Source organism: Cetorhinus maximus, chromosome 22 (genome assembly GCF_964194155.1).
Source record: "Cetorhinus maximus chromosome 22, sCetMax3.hap1.1, whole genome shotgun sequence".
Taxonomy (NCBI): Eukaryota; Metazoa; Chordata; class Chondrichthyes; order Lamniformes; family Cetorhinidae; genus Cetorhinus; species Cetorhinus maximus.
This window is the reverse complement of record NC_135900.1, coordinates 18,354,247-18,382,085: the sequence shown is the minus strand read 5'-3', so window position 1 is coordinate 18,382,085 and position 27,839 is coordinate 18,354,247. Positions and strand designations below refer to the sequence as shown.

The window sequence follows — 27,839 nt, the reverse complement described above, 5'->3', positions numbered from 1 at the left end:
GTCTTATTGAATGGCAGAGCAGCTCGATGGGCTGATTGGCCTGCTCCAGTTGCTATTTCTTCTGAGGTAGCAGAAGAATTGATCTGTATTTTAACCCTCAGAGAATTGTGATCGCATTGATGGATCATGATCAAAGGATTTTTAAGTTCTTTGAAGAATGTTGTGGATGGCTAACAATTCTACAACATAATATCCAGAATTGGAAATGTTCTTGATTATTTCAAATATTGTTGCTTGTGCAAACTGGTCTCCTCTGCCTCATCTTGGCATAACACTGCATGTGTCTTATTCACTTGTGGACTGTAAATAATGCTTTGATTTTAACGTATAGAACTTGATTAAAAATCTGGCATGACGCTACAGAACAATCCTGTAATACCCAGCCTGCTTTTGAATAACGGCATCTTACCTCACTTGGCAGCTGGAGTTCCAGGGCAGAGTTTTATGTGGCCCCGGTGGGCATGTTTTCTGCCGGGGGCACGTAAAATGTGGTGGGTGCCCATCCCATCGCCTTCCTGTCTACCCCAGAGCTCAACCCCATAATACGGGGTGGGGGAGGGGGGGTTGGGCAGGCAGGAGCTGAAATTGACAGCCTGCCCGCCATATTCAAATGAACAATTGAGGATTAACTAGCCTTGTTATCAAATTGACCCTGATAATACGCTGCCCACGCCATAAAATGTTTGGCATGGGCAGCAGGGTGGGAATGCTAAGCCCGATTTTTGAACTTAAATGTTTAAAGGGTGGGAAGGAAGGGGGGGATGTTGCTCTTTTGGGGCTGCCCTTTGCCGATCATGGGACGGCTCCCCTTAGGTTGACCCCACCCCTTCCTTCCTACCCGCCCCATCCCATAAACCCAACCCCTCCCCCGCTCTACACTGCCCCTCTCCCTCACCTTCTCAAACCTTCCTGGCCCAAGACCCTTGACTTACTTGCTCTGGGGATCCAAGACCTTGGGGTCCTCTCTTCACCAGCAGTCCCAGCAGCGGCCACTGGCCCTTTTCCTTTTGCTGCCAGGACTGATGGAGCTGCTGGCCAATCGGATTGACTGGCAGCTCCAGAGGGTGGGACTTCCTCCCCAATGAGGGGGCAGAAGTCCCACTCAGTCCTTGTTAATCAGCTCCGCAGTGCTTTATGGCTGTGGGTCGGGTCGGCGTGGAGTAGGTCAGCTCCGTGCCGACGCAGTTTCTCTACTCTTACCATTTGCCCAAAATGCAATAAGTTTCCCCCTCTACTCACGAGTGTCAGTCATTTTTTGCTTCATGTTACTTACCTACATCTCAGTAACTTTTTATTGCCTTACAGTTACACTAATTTAATGGGCTCTCACTTGGTGCAGTATTTTTTTAATGTAGGTGTTAACTTGTTAAAGCAAACAAAGGGTTTTAGTATGAGCACCTTAAGCATTTGTACAGGAAAACACTGGTTGAAAAATATGCCCCAGTGATTGTTTTGCATCAGATGATTTCTCTTCTATATCACTGCCATAGTACCTGTATTATTTTGTATGACCCTTTCAACCTTGTAAAACACACACTTAGATTAGCTTTTATAAATATATTTGGTTTAGTTGACCAGGGCAGGCATGGTTTTTTTTCCTGGTAATCTAGTTTCAAGGAATATCTAATTTTGGCCAGTTTATTGCAGACCGGGATCCTGTCCTCTTACAGCTGTGGCAGACTGATTTGTTGGAAAGTGGAATATACATCCATTTTACAACAAGTGCATTCCTATTGTACACCAGCAGGTTGAGTTTTTAGATCCAACAGCACAATTGCCTGAATGTTCTAACTCCCCAACGCTGAATCCAAATTTGCTATCTGAAGAACTAAATGGTATTTAGCAACGGTACATGCGTACAGTCACAACTTGGGATAATCAGTTCCTTTGTATTAAAAATAAACTTGTTATTCAATGAATCCCCGGTTTAAAAGAACGAGCAATAATGCTTTCTGATTTGATGTGGGATTGATTATACATGATATGCATCAGAACCTTCAAGTTAGGGAATACTTTTAACATTGTGATTTTTTTTTTCTTGTCAGTTAATTAACCAATGCCACTGCATTTAGAAATATGTCTTTATGTTTTGCAGTTCAAGCACATCTTCCAGGCTGCAATTTTAGATGTGCATCTGGGTCACAAGAATTATTGATCATAATTACACAGAAAGAACAACTCCCCTCGGATCACTTTCATGAGCTAGATTGAGTCCAAGTCACTGCACTTCTGAGTTAATGCAGATATAAATCCCCACTCTCATCAAGATGGTTATTTTTGGCTAGTGGAAGAAATCCGTCATTGTACATCTCACAATTCCATTAATGAATTCCGCATCGGAAATTTAACAATGAATAGGTATTGATATTTTATGATTTACACGACATCCCTTAATCAGTTGTTTAATAACGCAATCTATGGCATCTGTAGTGATATAAAAGTGACACCTAAAGCAGAAGCTTTCACATCCAGACATTACTTAGCATGCACAAGCAGATCAGCCCATTCTCATCTTGACTTTTAATATTTAAACACATTTATTAATTTCATCCTGGAACACCAAGATAACAGCTGGTGCAAGAATAGAAAGAAAGAAAAGCTTTAAAATAATTCCTTTTGAGAACACTAAGCTCCCTCAGGCAGCATTAACTGAAACCATTGTAGGTTTCATTCAAGCCAAGCTTAATTATCCCAAATTATTCAAGGTGTTTCTTGGTTCATGCAGCCATAAGAATGATTTTATTGCTTGTTCTAAGAGACTGTAACCAGGATATTTGCATAACAAATGTTATCATATCATTTTTGATCAGTGCATTTCGTTTGCTCTCATAGCATTTGCTGTGCAATTAGTGAGAGTTAGTATCTCTTCACTTAAATACATTAAATACATAGGAAATGTATTTACTTATTTCACTCTCCTTGAGCTCAAATGAGGTACAGAAAAATCACAATTGAGAAATCAGCTCCCTTAATAGGCATTTAGCAAGATCAACAGTGCGCTCAATACATCCGTCCAGCTGTAGAGTGCACATAAGCATATGGAAGACATAGAAAGGATTGCTCTCTTGATGGTCCTTAGACTATCCTGAATGGTGTGAGGGAATGAGGAAATGTCTTCTATGGGTTCTACTGATGACTGACCAGAGCATCCTACAGGCATCAGGGGCAATCACACATGAGGCTCCTGTGATTTCAACAAACATCTGCACTTAGAAAATCTGTGGAAGGCGTCCAGTTTAAAAAAAAGTGCCAAGATAAGCAATGAGGTCAATGTTGATTGTCCCTTTCAATTATACTGATTATCTTTACGTCGCTGTATTATGACTGCCGCTTGTCTAATTTTGGTAGAAATGGCTATTCAAGGTTACAGCTGCCTGAAAGTTTTAGTAAAGTGCATTGTTGACCTGCATTTAGCTTGCAACTTACTATAACATTAGCAGGAAAGGTGGATAATGAGTATTCTTTAGAAAGATTACAACAGGCTCGGACAGTCTAACAGGCACATTAGCAGCAGAGGAAGATTGTTCTCTAATCTTATATAGAGATGGAAATAGTTATACAGAAGTATAATGCTATTTCTTCATATTCCCACCTATCTAAATAAATAATATATTCACATAGACACAGTCTATGACACATCAATCAAATTACCCCAAAGTTTACATTTTTCTTGAGTAAAACGACACTCTCAGCTTATCATGATAACTAAAGTTTTTTAAACTCAGTATTAATCGAGTGGCCCTTCTGTGCTTTTGCTATGCAAGGGGATCAGTGCTGGACATGAGGCTTAATCAAGTTCTTGTACAAGGGCACTATGGTGCTTTATGTTTTATATTAGATCATGCTAGCTTTTTTTTTATTCATGGGATGTGGGCATCACTGGCTAGGTCAGCATTTATTGCCCATCCCTAATTGCCCTCATTCAGTGGATCTGGAGTCACATGTAAACCATACCAAGTAAGGAAGTGACGAAGGTTTCCTTAGTGAACCAGGTGGGTGGTCGTCATTATCAAACTTTTAACTCCAGATTCAAATTTCACCATCAGCCATGTTGGGATTCAAACCCATGTCCCCAGAGCTTTACCCTGGGTCTCTAGAATATTAGTCCAGTGACAACACTACTATGCCACCACCTCCATTACACATTTTACAGGTACTCTGACAATTCTTTTAGGTTAATACTTGAATTAGCTATCAGAACTGTGTAAAATTCTGAAATGTTTTTGGGAAGCCTAAAGATCTGCTCTAGTATATTTCTGTTTCTGAATTTGCTTCATTGCGAACTATTTACATATGGGATCACAGAAACATCATAAACCCATGGTCCAAATAGGTAACACAAGTCTAATAGGTGCTAACCTTGGATTCTACCATTCCCTTTAAACAATTGTGGATTCTTTGTGAGCACATCTTGGAAAACAGTCCTGCATTTTCTACTGCATTAATTGTGAAGAACTTTGGGATATGCTGAGTTTGCGAAGAGTACAATATAAATGCAGTTTTGTTCATTCTTTGTTTACTTGCATATTTTTGCTGGTGGCAACACACCATATGAATGGCCAGGGATTAGTAATCTTTTTGTTTGCCCTGCAATAAGACTGGGTGTTGGATGATTGTCTTCAAAAATGGAATTAAAAGCTTCATTAAGTAATTAATAAAGATGTTGAACATATAAAAGATTCCTTATCAGCTGACTTGAATTGTAAATAATTAAACTGAAAAGCCACACCTCCAACTAAACTAATGATTGAAAGAGATTCACATGTTCTGCCAACCATGTGATAATCCAGTGTTCTATGGAGGGGACAACACTATCTGGTGAATATTTTAATGTAACTCTGTTATAATACTAAATATCTGTATTTTTTCTACAGTCCCTACTTCATTAACAATTACATGGGCATGAGAAACGAAATCTTCATGAAGTTAGCAGCAGTTGGAACCTGGTTGGGGGATTTTGTCACTGCCTGGATGGTGAGAATAACCTTTCTTAATGAGAGGACCCATTTATTTTCTGACTGATGATGTTTTAACTGGAGGTATAAAACTATGTGAATTTAATTCATCTCCTAGGTTGCGGCATTCTTCTTACAATGGGCAGATATATTCAAAAGAGATACGGCTAGGATTCACGCAACTGATTAACTTTCTGGGATTCAATGCCTTAAGATAAAATATTGGAATACTGAGCACTCAGTTCAGTTGCCGGATATGTGACTGATGCTTTATTGTACATGTGTTTTGAGACTGAACGACAAAACTCATGCTTGCAAAAATGTGAATGTGCATAATATACCTTATCTATCGTGTGAAGAAAGCAGGCCAAAATGGGTTCATGACTGCATACAAATGCTGCTAAGTGTAAAGCCTTATCTGCACACTTCATGTTGTAAAATCCAGAGTATAAGTGAATACATTACCATTGATGGTAATGGTTTCTGTATTATCACCATTGCTGAAATGAGTGATTTTTTCCTCCACACTTTTGCCCTTAGTTCATGACAGAAGGCAGTATCCCCAAATATTTTGCATCTTCTGTGATCAAAAATCTTCGCCTTGTGCATTCCATGGGTGGAATTTAATCCTGATCGTCACAGCAGGAAACCTGGCAGCTGGGCCCGCTAAACTGCATCAGTCTGCCAGTGGTGGGAAAACCTCTTGGAGGCAGAAAGGAGCTCAACTCACCTGCTGGTGGTGGGATGTCAATTATCTTCATTAATGAGCCACTTGTCACCAATTATCCCTGAGTCCACCGGAATTAATGGTGTCTCAGGGATTAAATCAGAGTCCTGTTGAGTTTCCCTGCAGCCTTGTGGCGAGAAGTTGCGGGGTGGGGCGGGGGGTTCCATTGGTCACAGGTGCTCAGTACCCAATTGAGGCGTATTAAAGGCTTTGGGTGCTTTTGATAGAAGAGAGCTGGAAATCAGGTTGTTGCAAATCAGTGAACATTTATTGACTATTTATACTATATACAGAGGCAGACTTCAGCAGGACTCCATTAGAATCTTCTTCCCTCAGGTTCCAGTTACATGTGATCTAACATCACTGACAATGCACTCTAGCTGTTAGCATAATAGCTAGTAACCATTAATACTGCACCTCCCCCTAAGTCTTCTGTTCTACTCATTAACTATATACACATCCTACAGCGCCCCCGCCCCCACCTCACAGTCTCTTGTGCTGGTGGCCTCAGTCTCTAACTGTGTTCCCGGCTCTCTTTGAGGATGTATAGGACATATGCTCTCCATAATCTTCTCCTTGGAAGGCACCGACTCCGCAGACAGAGATTTCTGTTTTTTGGTCTGCAGTATAAAGGTGATGAGTAGAGGTTTCCATCTTTTCTCTTTTTCCTTTCCTCTTTCTTGGTACGTTGGGGAAAGATGAACTGCTGGCTGCTCTCACTTGATAGAATGAAGCTCATTAGCTCCTGTGAAGATTTGTACAGCTGTAGAGGGTCTACAAACTTCTACTGCAGCAATGAACAAAGTATTACATAATGCCGCACCCATGAACAAGTCAGACGGACAAAGAGAAGGCTGAAGAATATTCCTAAGGAAAAATGATGATTATCCTGCTAATACTGCAGGAATTTCCTTTTCTGTAGGTAGTAGTTCAACACTCCCTTTGGTGTGAGCTTGCTCCTCAGTGGCCTGAATACCTCTGGAACTTGACCAGAATGTATGCTGCCACCAGCATTAACAGTGAAAGAAACATGCTGAAGCAGAGAAATTATACTTTCTTGTCCACCTATGGTGTTAGTAAGATCTGTAGTAAGCACCTCTGTGGTCTGTTAATCTCCAGATTTAACTTCGGATTCGATTTGTTCTACAAAGGTTACAGTGGCAATAGTAAGGATTTCTGGCCTCAGTTACTCATTGTACAAAAGAGTTGCTGAATCAGGTTGTTGTTGTATGTCATTGGCATCATCAGCAGAATGAACAGATGGATTTGCATCTTTATCACCTTCTTCAACAATATGCTGACCCCGTCAGCAGAGCTATCTGGGCTGTCATCATCATCATCTATGTTGTCTTCAAAAAGTGAACCAAGGTTCAGGATCTTCTCCTGCAACAAGTTGTCAATATCAGCGGCATCTTGGTTATTGTCCTCTTCCACTCTTTCCCAAAAAAGCAAATTAAGGTCTAGAATGTCATCTTGTGGCTGGTCACCTTCAACTTTGGCACACCTGTCTCCTGCTTCACTTGGCCTCCCCTCAAAGAGAGGTGAAAGATCCATGTTGTCCTCCTGTGGTCATAGGGATGGAGGTTTGTCTATGAAGACTGATTCACAGCGTCCTGAGTTAACTTGGGTTTCTGCTGCAATTAGTGAATAGAGAAGGTGCAAAGCTACACAAGCTTCTCTGCTCAACAAAGAACAATGTTGATTAGGAATGATATGTAGAGTATCAGTGAGCTCTATACCATTTATAATCTCTCCTCACGCGTTGAGTGGAATACCTCCTGGGCCGTGAAGTGGAATAGTAGATGGCTAGAGAAATTCAGACTTCAGCCATGGTGTGGTATTGGAAAGAATGGACATTCCTGTTCCTGTGTCCAGATTAAAATTTGTCTTCTGGCTATTAACCATGATATCTGTATAGCAGAAAGACTCTTGAGGCTCTGCCACTTCACCCAAGAAGAGTACAACCTGTTCTTCAGTATCAGCTAGCTCTTGGACACTTGCAGATTGGGATGGTCTGTCTTTCAATTTTTGACCTGAAGATGGAAGCTCCTGCTGCTGCGGCATACTATTTAAAAAATGCCCCTCTTATGGCAGGAGCAGCACTTGGCATTAATGGTCGGGAACGCTTTATGCCAATGAGGTTTATTCCTGCCACAATGAGGACATGGAACAATGGCACTGACCGTGCCCTCACCATACTGGCTCTGTTTTCTGGCAGGCATGCACTGATAGCCCTATGGTACATGAAGTGGACCGAGTTGGTGTTCTGTCCCCAGGAAGGCTTCCTACCACTTCAGATGAATAGCCTGCTTTGCTTGTGGAGTTCAGCCTACCTGACTAACTGTACTGCTTTGACAAAGTGAAATCTTGTCTCAGCGCAAGAAGCCCAACAATGGTTCATTCATCACCCCTACTACACTGTGGTCTCTGATGATCTTCTTCCTCAATGCCCTATATTCACAGTTATCTGCTAAGGGATACAGATTGTTTATAAAAGAATCAATATTCTCTCCAGGTTCTCAGCTGCGCCGGTTGAATATTTCCTGGTCTATTATAGCATTGCACTGTAGGCTAACGAAGGATTCAAAGGCCTTGGCGAGAACTTTGTTTTTAGTGGTTTCCTTATCAAATCTCTGTCTTCTTAAAATGTTGTCGGCACAGTTGCCGATTGCATAAAAGAGAATGCTGACTGACCCTTGTCTGACTGAGTCCAGAGGCAGTCCGATATCAACTGAATTGGTGATACCAATTTCTCTAGTACCCAGCTTGGTTGAGGCCCTTTGTGAGGATCAGGCGCTCGGGCAGAGGTAAGACTTTCTTCATAGCTCTGTGCACTTGTAGTCGGCTGGCATGGGACTCCGGTAGTGATTAATTGCTCCGATTGCTGCTGTGGGGCATCTCTCAAGTGTACTCTGCAGGGCTGATGGCCTTCACTTTTCCCACCTCTAATGGTGTCGACTGGGATCTTTAGTTAACAGTTCGCAGAATGCTGTCAGCATGTATTATTATCACAATCGGGCTCTGGGTGTCTTTGATAGAAGGGAGCTGGAAACCAGGCTGTTGTAAACTATTGAAAATTTAATGACTATTTACAGAGGTGGACTTTAGCAGGACTCCACTTGAACCTTCTTCCCTCAGGCTTCCGTTACATGTGATCTGACGTCATCTGGCATCACTGATGATGCACTCTAGTTATTAGCATAATAGCTGTTAGCCCTTTGTACAATATGAGGGACCCGGCAACAGAAAGGGTGAGGCTGCTGAAAACCACCCCCTGCCCGCTTGCCTCTGACCCCCATGCCCTTGACCCTCAACCCGCCCCACTCAGCTTTGTTCAGGGATCCAGCGATGGATGATTCATGGTGAAGGCTTTGGAGCATTACCATCAGCAACTCACTGCACCCAGTGGCACTGCCTGCAGTGGGAAGCTGCCAGCCTCTGATTGGCCAGCAGCTCTTGGGGAGGGGGCGGGGCAGGAGTTCTGACTCCAGGTTCAAAATCCCTCGGTAGGCCTGACGCTGGGCAGCTAAGTGCCTGAAGGGCACTTAATTTCATCAGCCTTTCCACGGAAGCAACACAGGGTCCCTACCCATTCCCCAGTCGATAGGCAAGATACTAGTTGCCGACATTAAACCTTGGCCCATGTATGGATCTGCACGCTAGGGTTTAACAATTGATCACTGATTGCAGTATATTGATCACTGGAGGATGTGTGGGATGCACATCACACAATTTGTCCCTTCTAAAAGGGCACAAAAGAGCACACTATCAAGCTGGTTCATGTCAGCTACAGCTTAGCAGGTAGCACTCCTGTCTGTGCATCAGAACGTTGTGAAATCAAATCCAGAGCCTTGAGCTGACACTCCCTCCGCAGCACTGAGTGCACTGCACTGTCAGAGGTGGATATAAAAGATTCGGTGGCGCTATTTGAAGAAGAGCAGGGGTGGTTGGGGGGTGGGGGGGGCGGGTGGGGGGGCCATGGTTATTGCCTGTGTCCCAGGTAATGCTTATTCTCAATCAACATAACAAAACCAGGTCATCTGGCTATTATCACATTACTGCTTGTGTGAGCTTGCTGTGTGCAAATTGGCTGCCATGTTTCCTACATTTATAACAGTGACTACACTTCAAAACAACTTTATTGGCTGTAAGGTGTTTTGGGACGTTCTGAGGTTGTGAAAGGTGCTATATAAATGCAAGTCTTTTTTTTTCTATTTCCTTTTGTTACTTTCTTTAGCATAGCACTAAAAATATTTTGTTACTTCTATTTGTGGGTCAAATAAAACAAGAGAAGACAAAAGGTACAACGCTGAATTTGCATAACAGTTCAAAATTTAGAGTCTATGCGTGGGAATAAAGACTATGGGCGGGATTTTCCCCTCAGTGCACTAAGTGTGGCAGCAGGCGTGAAAAACAGCGTTTTACCTGCTGGCCGCAATGGCGAGTTTTCGCGCTGTATCGTTTGTTTCCCACCGCATTAATTATGCAGGTATGGGAAACATGCCGGATTGCGGGCGGGTGGCCTCTGATTTGCCCACGCCACCTTGAGCTCACTGCTTCCTCACTCCGGGCACCATATTTAAACAGTAGCCGCGCACAGCGTTCTCAATGCATGCAGCCCAGGACTGCTCCACTGACATGATCTGAAGTTGCTGAACTCAATATTCAGTCCGAAAGGCTATAAAGTGCCTAGTCGGAAGATGAGGTGCTGTCTCTCCAGTTTGCATTGAGCTTCATTGGAACATTGCAGCAGGGCAAGGATGGACATGTGGGCATGAGAGCAGGGTGGAGTGTTGAAACGGCAAGCGACAGACCCCTTTTCACTGTGGCAAAGGCCTTAACCCGTAGAGTGGGAGTCACAAATTTTAAGAAACTCCCTGACTCATACTTACTCGCCTTGGGAGTGAAAATCCAACCCGTTAACTCTATTTCCTTCTCCGTAGATGCTGCCAGGTTTGCTGAGTATTTTGAGCAATTTCTGTTATCTCACAACTCGTGAGTTGAGTTTTAGTCTGAACGCTTGCTACTTTCTCCCTTGATGGCCCAGCAATCGAGAGCTTAGAATCACCATCTCCGCTGTCCAGCAATCTGCATATATTAACATTCAAATAAATTGTTCAGGCCGCCGAGCAATTCCTCTGCTTAATTAGTTCCTGAACATAGGCATCGAACCAAACAATAAAAGTGATTAGGGCTGACATTTAAAACTGAAAGAAAAACGGAAAATGCTAGAAACACCCGGCATGTCAGGAAGCATCTGTGAAGAGAGAAACAGAGCTAACATTTCAGGCTGATAACCTTTCATTTAGCGCTGGATATGCTGCCTCTTATCTGGATCTATAGAATACACCGTTACTAAAGAACAAGACGTCCAAATTGAAAATGAGCGGCGGTAATCTTAAATAAGAATTTGTAAGTTGGGTCAGAAAATAATTAATACCCCCAGTGCCCACTGGTCACTTTTGCTTCACGCAAATTTGTAGGCACCATTTGTTGTTCTCGAAAGTCACTCTGACACTCAAAGCAGTCAAAGAGACCTTACCTGTTGACTCCTGGAACTGTAAATGATTGATTGGTGACTGAAGATAAAGAGCACGGGGTTGATGTGAGGCGAAAAATGATCAGCCCTTGTTGATCACACTGATCAGATCTAATTACTGGATCGGTTATGCACATTGGACACCATTGCCATCTAACGATGAGGCCCTGTCACTGCCACAGCTATCTGAATTCAATACTTTAGGCAGAATTTTACGATGGCGGGATTTTATGGTCCCGCCGAAGTCAATGGACTTTTGAACGGCTTGCTGCATTTTACGGCCCCGACCCCACTAGGAACGCGCCGTAAGATTCTGCCCTTTGTACCTGATTTACCACAACTCCCTGACATCAGGAAGTAGAAGAGAACTGCTCCTTTTTGCCGCACGCTTAATCAAACGTTAATGGAATTCTTACGAATTTAATTTACCAATCTGTCTCTCCTATTCACTGAATCATAAACAGATTCATAAACATTTGCAATTACTTCAGTAATTGAGAAAACCACTGTTTTCAATACAAGTGTGAATGTTCTCAAACTAAACACATTGGCACAATCTGAAGAAGTTTGATGAATCATGTTCTTTTAAATCTTAAAAACTACAAATTCAGACTATAATAGTGCTTCTTCATCATAGCGCTAATTACATTTCAGGGTTATTAACTTGCATAGGATATACGAAACAGAAATGGGCCATTCAGCCCTACCGGTTCATGCATGTGTTTATGCTTCTCTTGAACCCCCTCCCCTCTTTCCTCATTGAAATTTATCCTTCTGACCCTCTATTCTCTTCTTCCTCATATGCTTACCTAGCTTCCCCTTAAATGTAGATGTACTATTTACTTCAAATATTCCCTGTGGTAGCGAGATGCACATTCCACTTATTGGGTGAAGAAGTTTCTTCTGAATTCCCTGTTGGATTTCCTGTTAACGATTGTATATCGATGGCCTCTAATTATGCTCTTCCCCACTAGAGGAAACATTTCCCCTGTATCCACTCGACTAAAACCTTTCATAATTTTAACTACCTCTATTAAGTCTCTCCTCAGCCATCTTTCTTTCAATAGAAAAGAGACCAGATATGGCAACCAGAACTGCCTGCAGTATGGTCTAACCAAGATTCGATACAGGTTTAACATAACTTCCCTACTTTTCAATCCTCTCCATCTAGAAATGAAGTCTAGTGCTTAGTTTACCTCTTTAAAATGGCCTTGCTAATCTGTGGAGCAGCTTTTAGTTAAAAGCACAATACTGCGGATGCTGGAAATCTGAAACAAAAACAAAAATAGCTGGAAAAGCTCAGCAGGTCTGACAGCATCTGCGGAGAGGAATACAGTTAACGTTTCGAGTCCGTATGATTCTTCATCAGAACTGAGGGTTTTTGAGCAGCTTTTAGTGATTGGTGCATTTGTCCTTATTGATCCCTTTGTTCCTCTACCCCACCTAGACTTGCACCTTCCAAGTAATAACATGGCCTCTCTATTCTTCTTACCAAAATGTACTACCTCATATCGGTCTATGTTGAACTTCATTTTCCAATAGCTGCCCATTCTGCAAGTTTATTAATGTAATCATGTAATTAGTGTCACCAGTGTTTAGTTTGCTCTTTCCTTTTAATGGAATATATATTTCCTGCACTCTGTTGAACACTGTTTTAATTGTTCTACATTGTTGTTTTCCAGTATTGCTGCCCATTTTATTTTTCCAAGTTCTATTCTCCGCCTCTCAAATCAGCTTTTCTCCAAACAATTTAATCTGTTTTTTTGTCATACTTATGCCCTCCTCTATTATCATCTTAAAGCATATTATAATGGTCACTGTTGCCTAGAGTTTCCCTACTTATAATTCTTTGATCTGCACTGGTTCATTCCCCATTATTAGATTCAGCAGCTAATTATCTCATGTTGGGCTTTTTTACATATTGGGTTGGAAAGGAGTCCTGTACACATTGTAGGAACTCCATTCCGTTATCCACTTTACCTCAGTTAATATTGGTATATGGGTCGAGTATCCTTTATCTGAAACTCTTGGGCTGATTGCTATTCAGATATTTTTGGATTTCAGATGTGACATCGTTACTGCACATACTGGAGGCCTGGGCCTACTTACATTACTTACATTACAATAGCCTAAGCCTAGGCTAGCCATAGGGCAGAATCATCCCAGATTTGCTCAAAGTGCAGTAGTGGGTGGGAAAAAGGACATTTTACCTGCCGGCCACAGTGACAGGTTTTTGCGCTGTATCGTCCAAGTGCCAGCGCATCCTGCCTCATTAATAATGCATTCCTGTGAAACACGCCAGATCGCTGGCAGGGTGGACTCTGATTCGCCTGCCCCACTGTCACCTGAGGTCTTCAGTAATCGGGGCGCCCTTTTTAAAGAGTGCTCCTGCACAGAACCAGCACTACTAAGGGATTGGAAGCTGCTGTTAAGGGAGGAAATATGCTGCTCCCAAATTTAGCGACACATTCCTTGGACACATTCTGGATGCAGTGGAGGCCTGGCATGAAGTTATCTACTCATGCTCTGGGCAAAGACCAGTAAGCAAGGTCACCAATCCAGCATGGGAGGCACTGGCAGCGGTGGTCAGTGCCAACACTCTGCAAAAGAGGACAGCCACCCAGCGCCGAAAGAGGATGAATGATCTCCTCTGTTCCGCCAGGGTAAGTCACTCTTCTCATCGCTCTCAACTCACACACTCACAAACCCATCACACATCCACAGGGATCTCACTCCCTGCCAGTTCAAGGGACATCACCATTCACTCTCTCTCACACACACCTTCATCTGTTGTGCGATCCTCTCCTCATCCCATCCATGGCACCACTCACCACCCGCACATGCCAGGTACCCTTCTCATCTGGCCTGGTAGGCGTCCTGCTTACACTCTCTCCATCTGTCTTCATGCAGGACAAGCTGGCACACAACAGAAAGGAGAGGACGCAGACTGGTGAAGGAATGCCTGACATCAAGGTCCCGACAACCTTTGAAATCAGAGTCATCCAGCTGTCCGGCGATGATCTGGGCCAATCCTGTGCTGGCAGTGAGGTCGGCGATGCTCAACCAAGTGAGGTTCTAGCAGTGCAACACCCATCAGACAGCCATGCTGTGAGTCAGTTCCCCTGTTCCGACATCCCCGGCCATGCACCAATTATCTCTCCTTGCTTTTGCAGGCACATCTGGGAAGCAGCCAATAGGGTCCACAACCCAGGTCCTCAGCTCAAGCCCTGAAGACACCTTGGAAGAAGAATCTGATGACACCCTAATTAAAGACCCATCACAGCGCTAACCCACACCTTGCACCAGCGCAGAGACACACACCTCAGTGGGGCCTAGTTGTAGAGTAGCCTTGGGATCACAACTTAGTGAGTACATCGCACTATCTGATCCACAGCAGGCTGCAGCAGGAGCTTCCCAGGTTTCCCGCACTTGGAGGACTACTGGAGACCAGAAATCTGCTGAGTCGGTGTCAGATGAGGATTATCTGGACTCGGTCATACCTCAGTTGCTGGAGCTGCAAATACAAGCTCTAGAACATCAGGAATGGATGCCTGCTACACTCCTCAGGTTGCAAGGCACGATGGAAGAGTCCCTCCACTTTCAGTCTGAGGTGATAGCGCTGGCTTTCCAACGCACCGAGGTCAACATTGGTAGGATGGTGGCCGCCATGGAGACCTTGGTCCAGGACATCAGTCCTGCACGGCTGTGTGGGCTTAACTCCATCACTAATGCCATAGTTGGCCTCCAACAGTATCAATGCGAGAGGGGTGCGGAGCAGCTCGACCTCACTCCAGCTTCGCCTTCACCTCAAGGAGTCAGCCAGGGGCACTCAGGCACCCATAGGGAGGAGGGTCAGCAAATGCACACCCCGGGGCCATCCGTCCACATGACTCCAGGAGTGTCCAGCCCATCCGAGTTCCCCCTTCCTGTGACCCTAGCAGCTCCAACTCCACAGGCCAAGGAGGGTGTCACTGCCACACAGCAGGGTCCCGAAAGCAGGCCGGGGCCCTCCAGGTCTCAGCCCTCCAGGGGATGCCCGCCCAAGTCATCATAGACAGGGCTTAGCAGTCAGCAGGCTGCCTCCACCTCCGCTGTGGATGTCTGGGGAGCACCAAGACATAGTGGCAGGGTTAGGAAGGCTAAGAAGATCTAGTTGCACAGCCTGGGCATGGGTGGTAATCACTTATACATAATGTTTACTATTGTAAATACACTCCCAAGAATATCTCCTTGCCTAAGGCTCCTTGGTCTGATGAGCAGTGTTTGTGTTACTCAGATGTGAAACCTTGGTTCTTGCACAAGGTAAAGGCAGGTATCTCAGTCCAGGGCTTCTCCCCTGTCCAGTGTGTAACTTTTAGACCTGAGTGATGGTCCGGCCCCACACTCACTGGACACATTACTGATGCCTGCAGCTCGGCGGTGCTGGTCATTGCTGCCAGAATGTTGTGGGCAGGCATCACAGAGTTCCGTCATTCTCTCTGTGTGCTCTCAGCACCATCGAGGGGGTGCTGGGTCCCCATCTCTTCAGCATCTGTGACCAGTGATGCTGTGCTCCTGAAGGGGACAGATGCTGAAGGCCGACAAAGGATCAGGTGCATTTAAAGTTTCACGGGTGCATCTCCCTGATCACAGAGTGAAAGTGAGCTGCCCTCAGACAGACAGGATTCAGACATTCACAGAGGCTATGTGAAGATCTATGGCGTGTCCTCACTGCATGTCGTCATGATCCTCCTGGAATCTTGCGACCATTAGGGACTCCACTGCTTCTCCATGATATGAGCCTGAGCACTGAGGGTATGTGCGCTGCCATCAGCCACACAGAAGTCAAACATTCACAGATGCAGGGTGAGGTTGCCAGGACTGTCCTCGCTGGATCTCATCATCATCCTCCGTGAATCTTGTGGCTATGAGGGCCTCCCGAGCACACTTGCCTCGGCTGGCTAGTGTGATGGCTTCATCGCCGGTATCCTCGCCTTCCAGGACCTCATCATCAGCACCTTCAACATCCTCTTCATTGGAGGAGAGGTGCAGCTCTTCCACCTCCTCCTCAGCCAGGTACTTCCCCCGGTGCAGCACCAGTTTGTGAAGTGCACAGCAAGTGACGATGATGTGCGACACCCTCTGGGGACTGTATTGCAGTGCTCCACTGGGCTTGTTGAGGCACCGGAACTTCATTTTCAAAATGCCTATAATTTTCTCCATTTAAGTCCGAGTCACAGCATGAGCCTCATTGTACCCTTGCTCTGCATCATATTTGTTGCACAAGACCAGTGACTGCGGGACCTTCTTCTCAACCGCTACTAAATCCAAGCTTCCTGGTTCCCTAATAGTCACACCCGCTCTTTGCTGAATCCGTGTAAAACACTGTATTCTAGATAAAACTATTCATAAAATCCTCCCTTTCCCTTATGTGTCAGAATCTTACCAATTTGCTCAATGACTGTGCCGGAGAGGCTGTTTACTTAGGACATTTTCGCCATCCACAAATGTTCACATTCTGCAGGCACACTACCTGCTCTGCCATATTTTAGAATAAACTTAATTAATTAATTAATTAACATCTTTATTCAATGATTATTGTGAGAAATGGATGTTTTTGTGTGTGTGTAATTTAAGTAAGCTGGGCAGAGACAGATTGTCTGGGGGTTTAAAACATGAAAAGGATAGAGGTGTTAAGTTGAGCTACAATTAATAGGTTAGATCTAATGTTTGCATTTTTAGATAAACTGTGAGTTTGAATATCAAAAAGGAGTTGGGCGTAATAAGAAACATGTTTGCAGCTTGCAGGAGTTCCCTAGGTAAAGAGAAGGGGGATATTATATTTTATTGACCTGACAGCACTGTGGGTGTACCTACACCACATGAACTTCAGCAGTTCAAGAAGGCAGTTCCCACCACTTTCTCATGGACAACTATGGATGGTCAATAAATGATGGCCCAGCCAGTGAAGCCCATATCCTGTGAATGAATTAAAAAAAGAAAGCAAAGACAAGATAGAGACATGAAAGATTTTATATTTAGAAGGATTTGGGTTTCAAAGAGGTGTGAGAACAATGGAACCTGAGATGAAAGAGGGAGAAAAGGTATTTATTTTAGAGTTGCTGTTTGAGCTGTTGAGGTAGCAGCTGCAGCTGATTTGGAAGCTCTGGGATGGGAGGAGATGCAATTTGAATCAATCGCTCAATCAAGCCAGAAAAGTTTTGGCCTGCAAAAAGCAGTTTTATTCTGAAGTTTGGTTTTCCACAGCAGAGTGGAAGTGGGTTACAGGCCATGTGGTATGCCTTTATTGAAGCTACAGCAGTTTGCCTTGGGTAATATTACTAGATTTTGTATAGTTAAATATTTATAAGGGAGTGTTGCTTGGAAGATGTTTACTTGTGAGCCTGACCAAGTGGAGAGTCAAGTTTTAGGGAATGTTTCTAAGACTAAACTTAATTGTGCAACTGTAATCTTGTGTGCTTAAGTTTTCTTTCATTCTTAATAAAACTTTCACTTTTAATTTTTAAAACCCCAGAACTGTTACTGGACCTCTTACTGCTGAGATCAGTATGTCGTCTTCTCATTTTCAGAATACAAAAATAAAGAGTATTGCCCGTAAGCCAAGTTTCCCTCTGGGATTTGGTTTGCGCAGCAGTTAACATTGGCCGTGGTTGTAACATTATTAATAGTTATATTAAGTAACTTAAGTTAAACTATAGATATATTGTAGGACTTACACATTCCCAGTCCTAGTTTAAACTAAAATAAAAACATAAAAATGCTGGAAAAGCTCAGCAGGCCTGGCAGCATCTGTGGAGAGAGAAACAGAGATAACATTTCGAGTCCGTACGACTTCTTCAGAGCTAGTGAGAGGTAGAAATGTGATGGATTTTATACTGTTTACGAGGCGGTGGAGCAGGTGAAGCAAGATAGAAGGCCAGGGATAGGTGGGAGCTAAGGAGAAATTTGATAAAGATGTCATGGGCACAGGACAAAGGGAGTGTAAATGGTAGTGTTAAACTACTGCACTAGTTTAGAGTTTTGATGCCTTGCAGGAGAATTTTCCCCATGTTGGGAGCGGGCGCGGTTGGGGGCGGAGCCGATCACCAGCTGCATTTGGCTGTGTGCTGCCATTTTACGTGGGCAGGCCAATTAAGGCCCGCCCAGCGTGATGCATGGCTGGTAGCACTGCACTACCTGTGTGGCGTGTGCGCGAAAGAGCGCAGAAATCTCCCTGAGGCACGGAGCTGACTCAGGGAGATTAAGTGCATATTGAGAATTTTTAATAAAGAAAGATAAAAATTATTTACACGTGTCCCCTCATGTGACAATGTCACATGAGCTGGGACATGTTTATGAACTAAGCAAAATTTATTTATTTATTTGATAAAACCTTCAGGAAACCTCATCTTGCCCGTGGATGAGGTTTCCTGAAATACGCGAAGGACGCTTGGGCTCTTTGCCTGCCCGCCAACCTTAAGGTTGGACAGGTGGCGTTGATAATTACTTTAATTATCTGAATGATGCATGGTGACATCGGGACGCATGTCTGACATCACAGCGTGTCATTTTACACGTCAGCGTGCCTGGCCTGACCCTGCACGCCCAAGTGAAAATTCTGGCCTTGAGGATGTGCAAGGTACTATATAAATGTAAATTCATTATTTCTTCTTCCTTCGAGCAGGATGAGTTTTGACCTGACTGTTCAAATTCAGCCTTGGTTGTAATGCACCAGAACTCCAGGAAAGGATACTGAGAGGGTAGTTTCAGTCTAACCCACCCATCTGGAAACTAATTTCACTTTCCATTCTGATCCGATTCCAACAGCTTTTCACTGGGTGGGCAGGTGAAGGTGATTCCCAGAGTACATTTAGCTGTTCCTACAAATGCACTTAGTAAAGAAGAAGAAATACATTAACTCTGATTTAGCATATAATCAGCTTTTTAAGAGCAACTTAAACATCTCAGTGAGATTGCCAATTAGGGGCAGTTATCTTGTAGGCTCATTTTTCTTAACAACCACATGTGGACAACTCAAATCACACATAGACATGACTATGCTGATTTTGGCTTCCAAAGGCTTTTGGAGCTAGTTATGAGTCAAAATGTAGTCATTTATGCTCCCACCATCAAAACAGTTTGTAAGAACCAGGGAGAAGAAACAAAAATGTCAAGTGCTTAGCACTTTTGAAGAATAAAAGTGCAGAAAAGATAGACTAATAAAGAAAAAAGATATTTAACAAAGCACAGGAAAGGAACATGAAAAGGTAAAGAAGGTGATAAAAAGGTCACACATGTTGAGGAAATATGAAAAGCTTACTTTTATCTTTGTAGTTCAAGGTTAATGTTATGGTTGCAAATGTACTCTAGATGTTTCTGAGTAGTTCTGCAATAGCTAAGTGTTTATTTCAATACCAGGGTACTTAAGCTTAAAACATAACAAAGCAGCTGGGTCACAGGGACTCATCTCCTTTCTTATTCATTCATGGGATGTGGGCTTTGCTGGCTGGGCCAGCATTTATTGCCTATCCCTAATTGCCCTTGAGAAGGTGGTGGTGAGCTGCCTTCTTGAACCGCTGGAGTCCATGTGGTGTAGGTACACCCACAGTGCTGTTAGGAAGGGAGTTCCAGGATTTTGACCTAGCGACAGTGCAGGATCTCATCACTCTAAGCTCACACACTCAAGCCCATCACACATTCACTGGCATCTCACTCACTGCCAGCTCAAGGGACATCACCACCCGTTCTTACACACATACACTCACATGTCCATCTGGTCTCACCTGCTCTGGAGACTGCCTCCTCAGCCCTCACTATCTTGAGGCCGCTTGCACAGATCAACATGTGCCTCCACACACACCCTGGGTTACCCTCCTTCCCCAGTACAGCCCTCATCCTGCAGCCTCTTCCTTTGCCAGAGGCCACTTCTCCCCCTTCCCCAAGCAAGACCTTGCCCTGCAGCTGTTGAAAGGGCACCCACGTATGGCTGATCTTTTAAAAGAGACCTACTGTGAGCTCCACTAACAGTGATGTGGTGCTGCCTGTGAAGCCTGGCGCTGATGACTGCGAGTGCTGCCCGAAGCAAGGTGGGCAAACAAACCTCGAAATCCCGAGTGAAGTGCAGTTCGCCAGATGCACGTCACTTATGTGCTGTTGTGAAACACCTCGGTGTGTTTTCCTGCCGATGTGGGCGAACGATCCAGCAAGGGGGGGAGTGAGTCTGGCGGGCTGGCCTAATAATGATATATTGATGTATTACAATGAGATTCCCGATATCCAATGGCATGAAACACGGCTTGATATTGACGGGCTGAGCAGATGATTGCAAATTGGTTTCACGCCGTCGTGAAACTGATCGCGCCATATTGTCTACTCGTGCCACCGAATATGCCCGATGCTGGCGGGCATGGAAAAGCAAGGCCATCGAAAGAAGAGTAGGTGATACACTCCCTTGAACTGTGACACTCATGGGTAATCTGTAACCCAATTTACCCCCTTGGTCCATATCCTTCAATACCCTCGGCTAACAAAAAAATGATCAATCTTAGATTTAAGATTATCAATTGAGATAGCATCTGCTGCTTTTTGTGGGAGCGAAACCCACGTTTCTACCACTTTTTGTGTGAGGTTCTTCCCAATGTCCCTTCCAAATCACCCAGCCCTGATTTTACGGTTATGCCACCTTGTCCTAGCTTCCTCCACCAGAAGAAATAGTTTCTCTCCATTAACCTATCAATGCCTTTCAAAATCTTAAAAAAACACGGTCAAGTCAAATCATCTCAGAGGGAAGAACCTTCGGCTCGGTGAGAGGGGTCCGCCCCCACTCGCTGATGTGTAAAATGACGCGTGGTGACATCGGGCGTGCGTCCCGACATCACTGCTCGTCATTCAGACTTTCAGTTTGGCGGGCGCGCAGCAGAGTCAGCTGCGCACTCGCCGAACTGTCAAAGTCCGATTAAGGCCATTTATAAACTATTAAAATAATTAACTGAGCTGCTGTCCAACCCAGGCGGCCTTCGCATTTATCATGAAACCTCATCCACGGGCGGGATGAGGTTTCATGAAGGTTTTTAAAGTTTAATAAAAATCTGTAATAAAATTCACTGACATGTTCCAGCTCATGTGACACTGTCACGTTAGGGGACATGTCTTAAAAATTTTTTTTTTTTCGTTATAAAAATTTTCCAAAATCAAACTAATCTCACTGAGGTAGCTCTGTGCCTCAGGGAGATTTCTGCACTCTTTTGCGTGCATGCCCACTCAGCCCACTCCCCCCCACCTGCACAGGGAGCGCTCAGCGCTTCTGGGCGTGTGTCACGTAAAATGGCAGCACGCAGTCGACCGTGGGCGGCGATCAGCTACGCGCTCGCCTGGGCCCGCTCCCGCCCAACACCACCCCCCCCACCCTCCGATGGAGAGAAAATTCTCCCCATAACCTTTTATATCTCAGGGAATACAAACTGAGTTTATGTAATATTCCCTCATTACCCAACATTTGAATCTCTGGTAACATTTTGGTGAATCTATATTGTACTCTTTCCAAGGCCAAGTCAGGAGTGTGATGGAATACTCTGCATTTGCTTAAATGAGAGCAGCTCCAACAACACTCAAAAAAAAACTCGACACCATCCAGGACAAAGCAGCCTGTTTGATCAGTATCCCATCCACCACTTCAAAGATTCGCTCCCTCCATCACCAGCGCACAGTGGCAGTAGTGTGTACCATCTAGAGGATGCAGTGCAGCAACTCACCAAGGCTCCTTCATCAGTACCTTCCAAAACCCATGATCTCTACCACCTCGAAGGACAAGGGAGCACCACCACCTGCAAGTTTCCCTCTAAGTCACTCACCATCCTAGCTTAGAACTATAATCACCATTTCTTCACTGTCACAGGGTCAAAATCCTGGAACTCCCTCCCAAACAGCACTGTGGGTGTACCTGCACCACATGGACTGCAGTAGTTCAAGAAGGCAGCTCACCACCATCTTCTCAAGGGCAATTACGGATGGGCAATAAATGTTGGCCTTGCCAGCGATGCTCAGATTCCAAAAATGAATTTTTAAAAAATCCTTTCTGTGGCATGGTGCCCAGATCTGGTCACAATTTCAGGTGTGGTTGTAAGCAGGGCTTTGTATAGCTGTAGCAAAACTTCCTCCCCCTTAGCCCACTATGTATAAAAGCTAACATTCTATTAGATTTTTGAATTTGTTTTTTTTGTACCTGACCACTAGATTTAAGTGGTTTCTGTATATGGATCCCCAAACCTCTTTGGGCCTCCTCTGTACCTAGCCTTTCACTATTTGGATCCTTGCACCTAACTGCATTGAAATCCATCTGCCCCAGTTCTGCCCACTCTTTGTAATCTTATGCTCCCGTCTGTTGTGTGGATTATAATGATATAAAGGCACCAATCACTCTTAAGAGATTGGGTAAGCACACTGTGGGTTCATTTATTAATTCTAGGCACGTGTGAACAGATATATATGGACAGAAAACTTGGAGACAGCATCTGCAGAGCTGACTGCTGTATGCTCTGCTGAAAAGCAAAAGTGAAGCTAAAACTGGATAGCATTACATACTTCCTTTCTAATGATGTCATGTTGCAATCACTTAAAAGCATATTACAATACCATCTACACTACTTACTATGTCACCTACCTTTGTGTTGTCAGCAAACGATTATATGACTCACTATTACGTTTACACAAGTCATTGATAAATGTAGTGAATAGTTCCAGACCCAGCACAGATCCTTGTAGGAAACAATTGCTCACTTCTTTCCAATTCAAGTACATAGCATTACATAGGATTACATAGAATTACGGAATGATATTACATATACATTATTCCTACTCTCTGCCTTCTAATGCCTAACCAATCTTCTAACTGGGTCAATAATGTGCCATCAATTTACAACAGCTTTAATTTTAACCAACCATCTCTTATGCAGAGCTTTATCACATGTAGTCTGGAAGCACGTACAAATTAAACTGTAGACATTTCCTGCCTACTAATTTAGTTACTCTCTCAAAAAAATAATTAGATTCATTAGACATGACCTACCCTTTATAAATGATTCTTTCTAAGCAATTCCAATTTTTCTCGGCACTCAGTAATTTTGTTCTTAATTATACATTCCAATAGCTTCCCCACAACATATGTTATACCAGTAGGTCTTTCGTTTCTTGGTTTCTCTCTCTCACCTTTCTTAAAGAGCGGAGTTACATTTTCAATTTACTATAGAAATTGAGTAGTGTGCATGTGAAATCAGGAAGCATTCAAAATAAAATTAAAGGATCAGAAATGTTAGTAACTATGGAGGGATATTAGATAATATCAATAATGGAGACATGGAGCAGGATTTGGGCTTTTGGGTCAGGACCCCGCACTGGGGTTAAATGGGGGTCCTGACTCTGCAGTGTGTGTGAAAGAGTCATACGTCAATGATTTTCCCTGAATTGCTTAATTAGTGGCTAGAGGGCAGGCTCGGTGCCCAGTTAAGTATGGCAATGGGTTCTCAGGAGGTAGGAGGCCCTCCAGCTTGGAAAAAGCAGCAGCCTACTATTTCAGGTAAGAGAGACAGAGGGCACCTCCATCTTGAAGTATCCTCTCAACAACATCTGAGGGAACGGTCTCTTTCTTGGCATTGTCCTTATCTGCTGTTCTTCCTGGAAATTCATTGTATTTGTTTTCTGCAGCCAAACCTCCTTATTTAAATATATGGGCAGAATTTTACGCCTCATGGGCGGGCACATGCTCGACCCAATCGGCATAAAATAGCATGAGAAGATGTCGGGTGAGCGTCCCGACGTCATCCCGCACGCCGGCAATCTCCAGGTTGGGGGGGGCACGTGTGGGTGTTGCAGCTGCGCCCACTATCATTTAAGAGGCCACGTAAGGTCATCAGAAACCCAACTGAACCTGATTTTACGTTGCCCGTGCGATTTTGCGCTCGTTGCAAGGGCAAAATGGGCAGACGGACAGCTCACATTTTGCAAAACCTCATCCAGGGGCAGGATAAAAAGGGCCAGCAGCATTGCCAGTGTGAGTGGTGAGGAGTTTAGGAGATAGTTTGCTACTGGTTGCTTATTCGAACATGACAGTTTCATCTCCATTCTGAGCTTCATTCTTAGCATTTCTCGGCTTCATTTCAGGACTCATTAGTGTCTCCAAGGCCTCCAGAAGATTATGATCTTGTGGACCCTTCCAGGTATAAGGCAGCCTTCTGCTACCTTGATAATGGGGATTGTGCTCTCCACTGGTGGCACCTCCGCTGAGGAGGAAGAGAGGGGCAGAAGGGAGAGGAGGCCAGGTGTCCCAAAGCAGCTTCCAGGGGATCGACTTGTGGGACGAGAGGCCCAGGCACAAGGGCCTGCAAGTAGCCTAAGGTGGAAGGTGGCACAGAAGACCCCACTATCCTACTGCCAGGCTTTACAGGTGATGATGCAGCTGCCTCAATATGTCCGAGGTGCAATGCTGAAAGAGGCTCCGCCTTTCCAGGGAGACCATGACCTCCATTTGTCAGATGGTTGGGCCTGAGATCAGCTCCAACTGTGTTGTTGGAAACCCCATGCCAGTGGCTCTGAAAGTCAACTTCTATGCCTCCAGCTTGTTCCAAGGGTCAGTGGGGAATCCATGTGGAGTGTCCCAATCAATTGTCCACAGTTGTATCAAGCTGGTGACAGAAGCCCTGTTCAGGAGGGTACTGACATTTATTCATTTCTGTATGGATGAGGCCAGTCAGGCTGAGCGAACCAGAGGCTTTGCAGCGATTGCTGGGTTCCCCCACATGGAGGGGGCAATCAACTGCCAACGGGTCAGTCGGGTGTCTTCGTCAGCAGGAAGGGCTTCCACTCGATGAACGTCCAGATAGTGTGTGACCACAGGATGCAGATCTTGCAAGTCTGTGCACGGTACCCCGGCAGCTCCTATGACGCTTATACCCTCAGGCACTGACAGGGTACCGAGGCGATTCAGTGCTCCAGCCCAACTGGATGGATGACTGCTGGGTGACAAGGGCTATCCGCTCATAAGGTGGCTTATGACACCTCTCTGCCACTCAAGAACACAGGCAGAGCAGCGTTATAATAGGAGTGATGCCTCCACAAGGGCGGTGATAGAGAGGACCATAGGTCTTCTGAAGATGCGCTTCCGATGCCGGGACTGTTCAGGGGGAGCACTACAATACCCCCCGGAGTGGGTGTCATTGATAGTGGTTGCATGCTGCGCTCTCCACAATCTGGCACTGGCAAGGGGGAACCTACTGGAGGAAGGAGATCTTTATGCAGCTCCATAGGTCACAGAGGGTGAATTCAGTGGTGAGTCAGAAGAGGAACGCGGTGAGGAGAACACTGAGGGTGTGGAGGCAGACCTCTGTGTCCTTCAGGGAGGCAGGGACACCAGGGACACCTTGATCCAACACCCCTTCAGCTAGGCTGCCAAAGATCTGCTTCCACCTCATGCCAGGGCTGCTGTCTCCATCCCGGATGTCTGAGATGACCCTTTCATTGGAACCCAAAGTCCACCCAGTGCCTGTGCAATAAAATTTGGAGTCACTCACATCCAGCATTACATACGGGAGTACCAAAAAAATAAAAAAGTGAAGCATAATCAGGCCATTATGTCAAAAACAAAATTTATCCCATTTTGACAATCCAAAAAAAATTAACAGAACTTTCTCTGGTCTTCATTCCCAGGCCAGTAAACAAAGATAAAACATTATACAACAGAAGATCACCCGTGACCAGTCCCTCTTGTGCTCGTGGTGCCTTAAACTTACGTTTGCGAGGGCTACGTCTTGATGCTCCCCTCTTTGCTGGCACCAGCATTGGAGACAGCCTGCTGATTCTGGTGTCTTGTTGGCCTTGATGACCTTGGCGGTCGTCCTCTGGCCAGTGGAGCCTGTGCTGGCCCCGCCTGGGAGGGAGCGGCCAGTTCCACAGCTGGCATCTCCCCAGTCACCGCAGCCTCATCATAAGAACATAAGAACTAGGAGCAGGAGTAGGCAATTCAGCCCCTCGAGCCTGCCCCGCCATTCAATACGGCTTCAACTCCAATTTCCCACCCTCTCCCCATAACCTTTCAACCCGTTACTAAATAAAAATCTGCCTATCTCCTCCTTAAGTTTATTCAGCGTCCCGGCATCCACTGCACTCTGAGGTAGTGAATTCCACAGATTCATGACCCTTTTAGCAAAGTAATTCCTCCTCATCTCTGATTTAAATCTACCGCCCCTTAGCCTAAAACTATGGCTTCTCATTCTAGAATGCCCCACAAGGGGAAACATCCGCTCCACGTCTATCCCCTTTAGCACCTTATATATCTCAATTAGACCTCCTCTCATCCTTCTAAACTCTAGTGAGTATAGGCCTAAACTGCTCAATCTCTCCTCAGAAGATAAGCCCTGCATCTCTGGAATCAATCTAGTGAACCTCCTCTGAATCGCCTCCAATGCAATTACATCCTTCCTCAAGGGGACCAAAACTGTGCACAGTACTCCAGATGCAGTCTTACCAATGCCTTGTACAGTTGCAACAACACTTACCTATTTTTGTACTCTATTCCTTTAGCAATAAGTGCCAAAATTCCATTTGCCTTCCTTATTACCTGCTGTACCTGCATACTAGCTTTCAGCGATTCATGCACGAGGACACCCAGATCGCTCTGCACTGAAGCATTCTGAAGTTTCTCTCCATTTAAATAATAAGTCACCTTTTTATTCCTCCGACCAAAATGGATAACCTCACACTTATCCACGTTAAACTCCATCTGCCAAATTTTGGCCCATTCACCTAACCTGTCCATATCCATTTGTAAATTTCTTATTTCTTCATTGCAACTTACTTTCCCACTTATTTTGGTGTCATCTGCAAATTTAGCTATAGTACTTTCTATCCCTGAATCCAAGTCATTAATATAGATTGTAAATAGTTGGGGCCCAAGGACCAAACCCTGTGGCACCCCAATAATTACAGCTTGCCATCCAGAAAAAGACCCATTTATCCTGACTTTCTGCTTTCTGTTGGTTAGCCAATCCCCTATCCAAGCTAATATATTACCCCTAACTACGTGTGATCTTACCTTGTGTCTTAATTTTTTGTGCGGCACCTTATCAAAGGCCTTCTGGAAGTCCAGATATATTACATCTACAGGATCTCCATTATCCACTTTGCTTATCACATCTTCAAAGAACTCTAGCAAATTTGTCAAACATGATTTACTCTTCATGAAACCATGCTGACTCTGATGGATTGCATTTTAAATTTCCAAATGCCCCATTACTACTTCCTTAATAATAGATTCCAACAATTTCCCAACGACAGACGTTAAACTAACTGGTCTATAGTTTCCTACTTTCTGCCTCCTCCCCTTTTTGAATAAAGGTGTTATATTAGCATTTTTCCAATCCACTGGAACCTTTCCAGAATCCAGGGAAGTTTGGAATATTATTACCAATGCATCCACTATCCCCGCTGCCACTTCCTTTAAGACCCTGGGATGTAGGCCATCAGGTCCTGGGGACTTGCCACCCTTTAATCCCAATAGTTTGCTCAGTACTTTTTCTCTAGTGATGGTGATTGTTCTAAGTTCCTCCTTCTCTATACCCTCTGCACTACCTGTTACTATTGGGGTGGTACT

The 27,839-nt window shown here is 44.5% G+C and overlaps 1 protein-coding gene across 4 annotated transcripts in view; it reads left to right on the top strand.

Moving 5' to 3' along the window:
- tmem117 (transmembrane protein 117) overlaps positions 1-27,839 on the top strand; it is a 383,404-nt gene that overhangs the window by 164,236 nt on the left and 191,329 nt on the right. For all 4 annotated transcript variants that reach the window (XM_078567892.1, XM_078567889.1, XM_078567890.1 and 1 more), the window contains one exon: positions 4,875-4,974. In XM_078567892.1, coding sequence (XP_078424018.1) covers positions 4,875-4,974 — 100 coding nt within the window. The remainder of the gene's footprint in view (positions 1-4,874; positions 4,975-27,839) is intronic.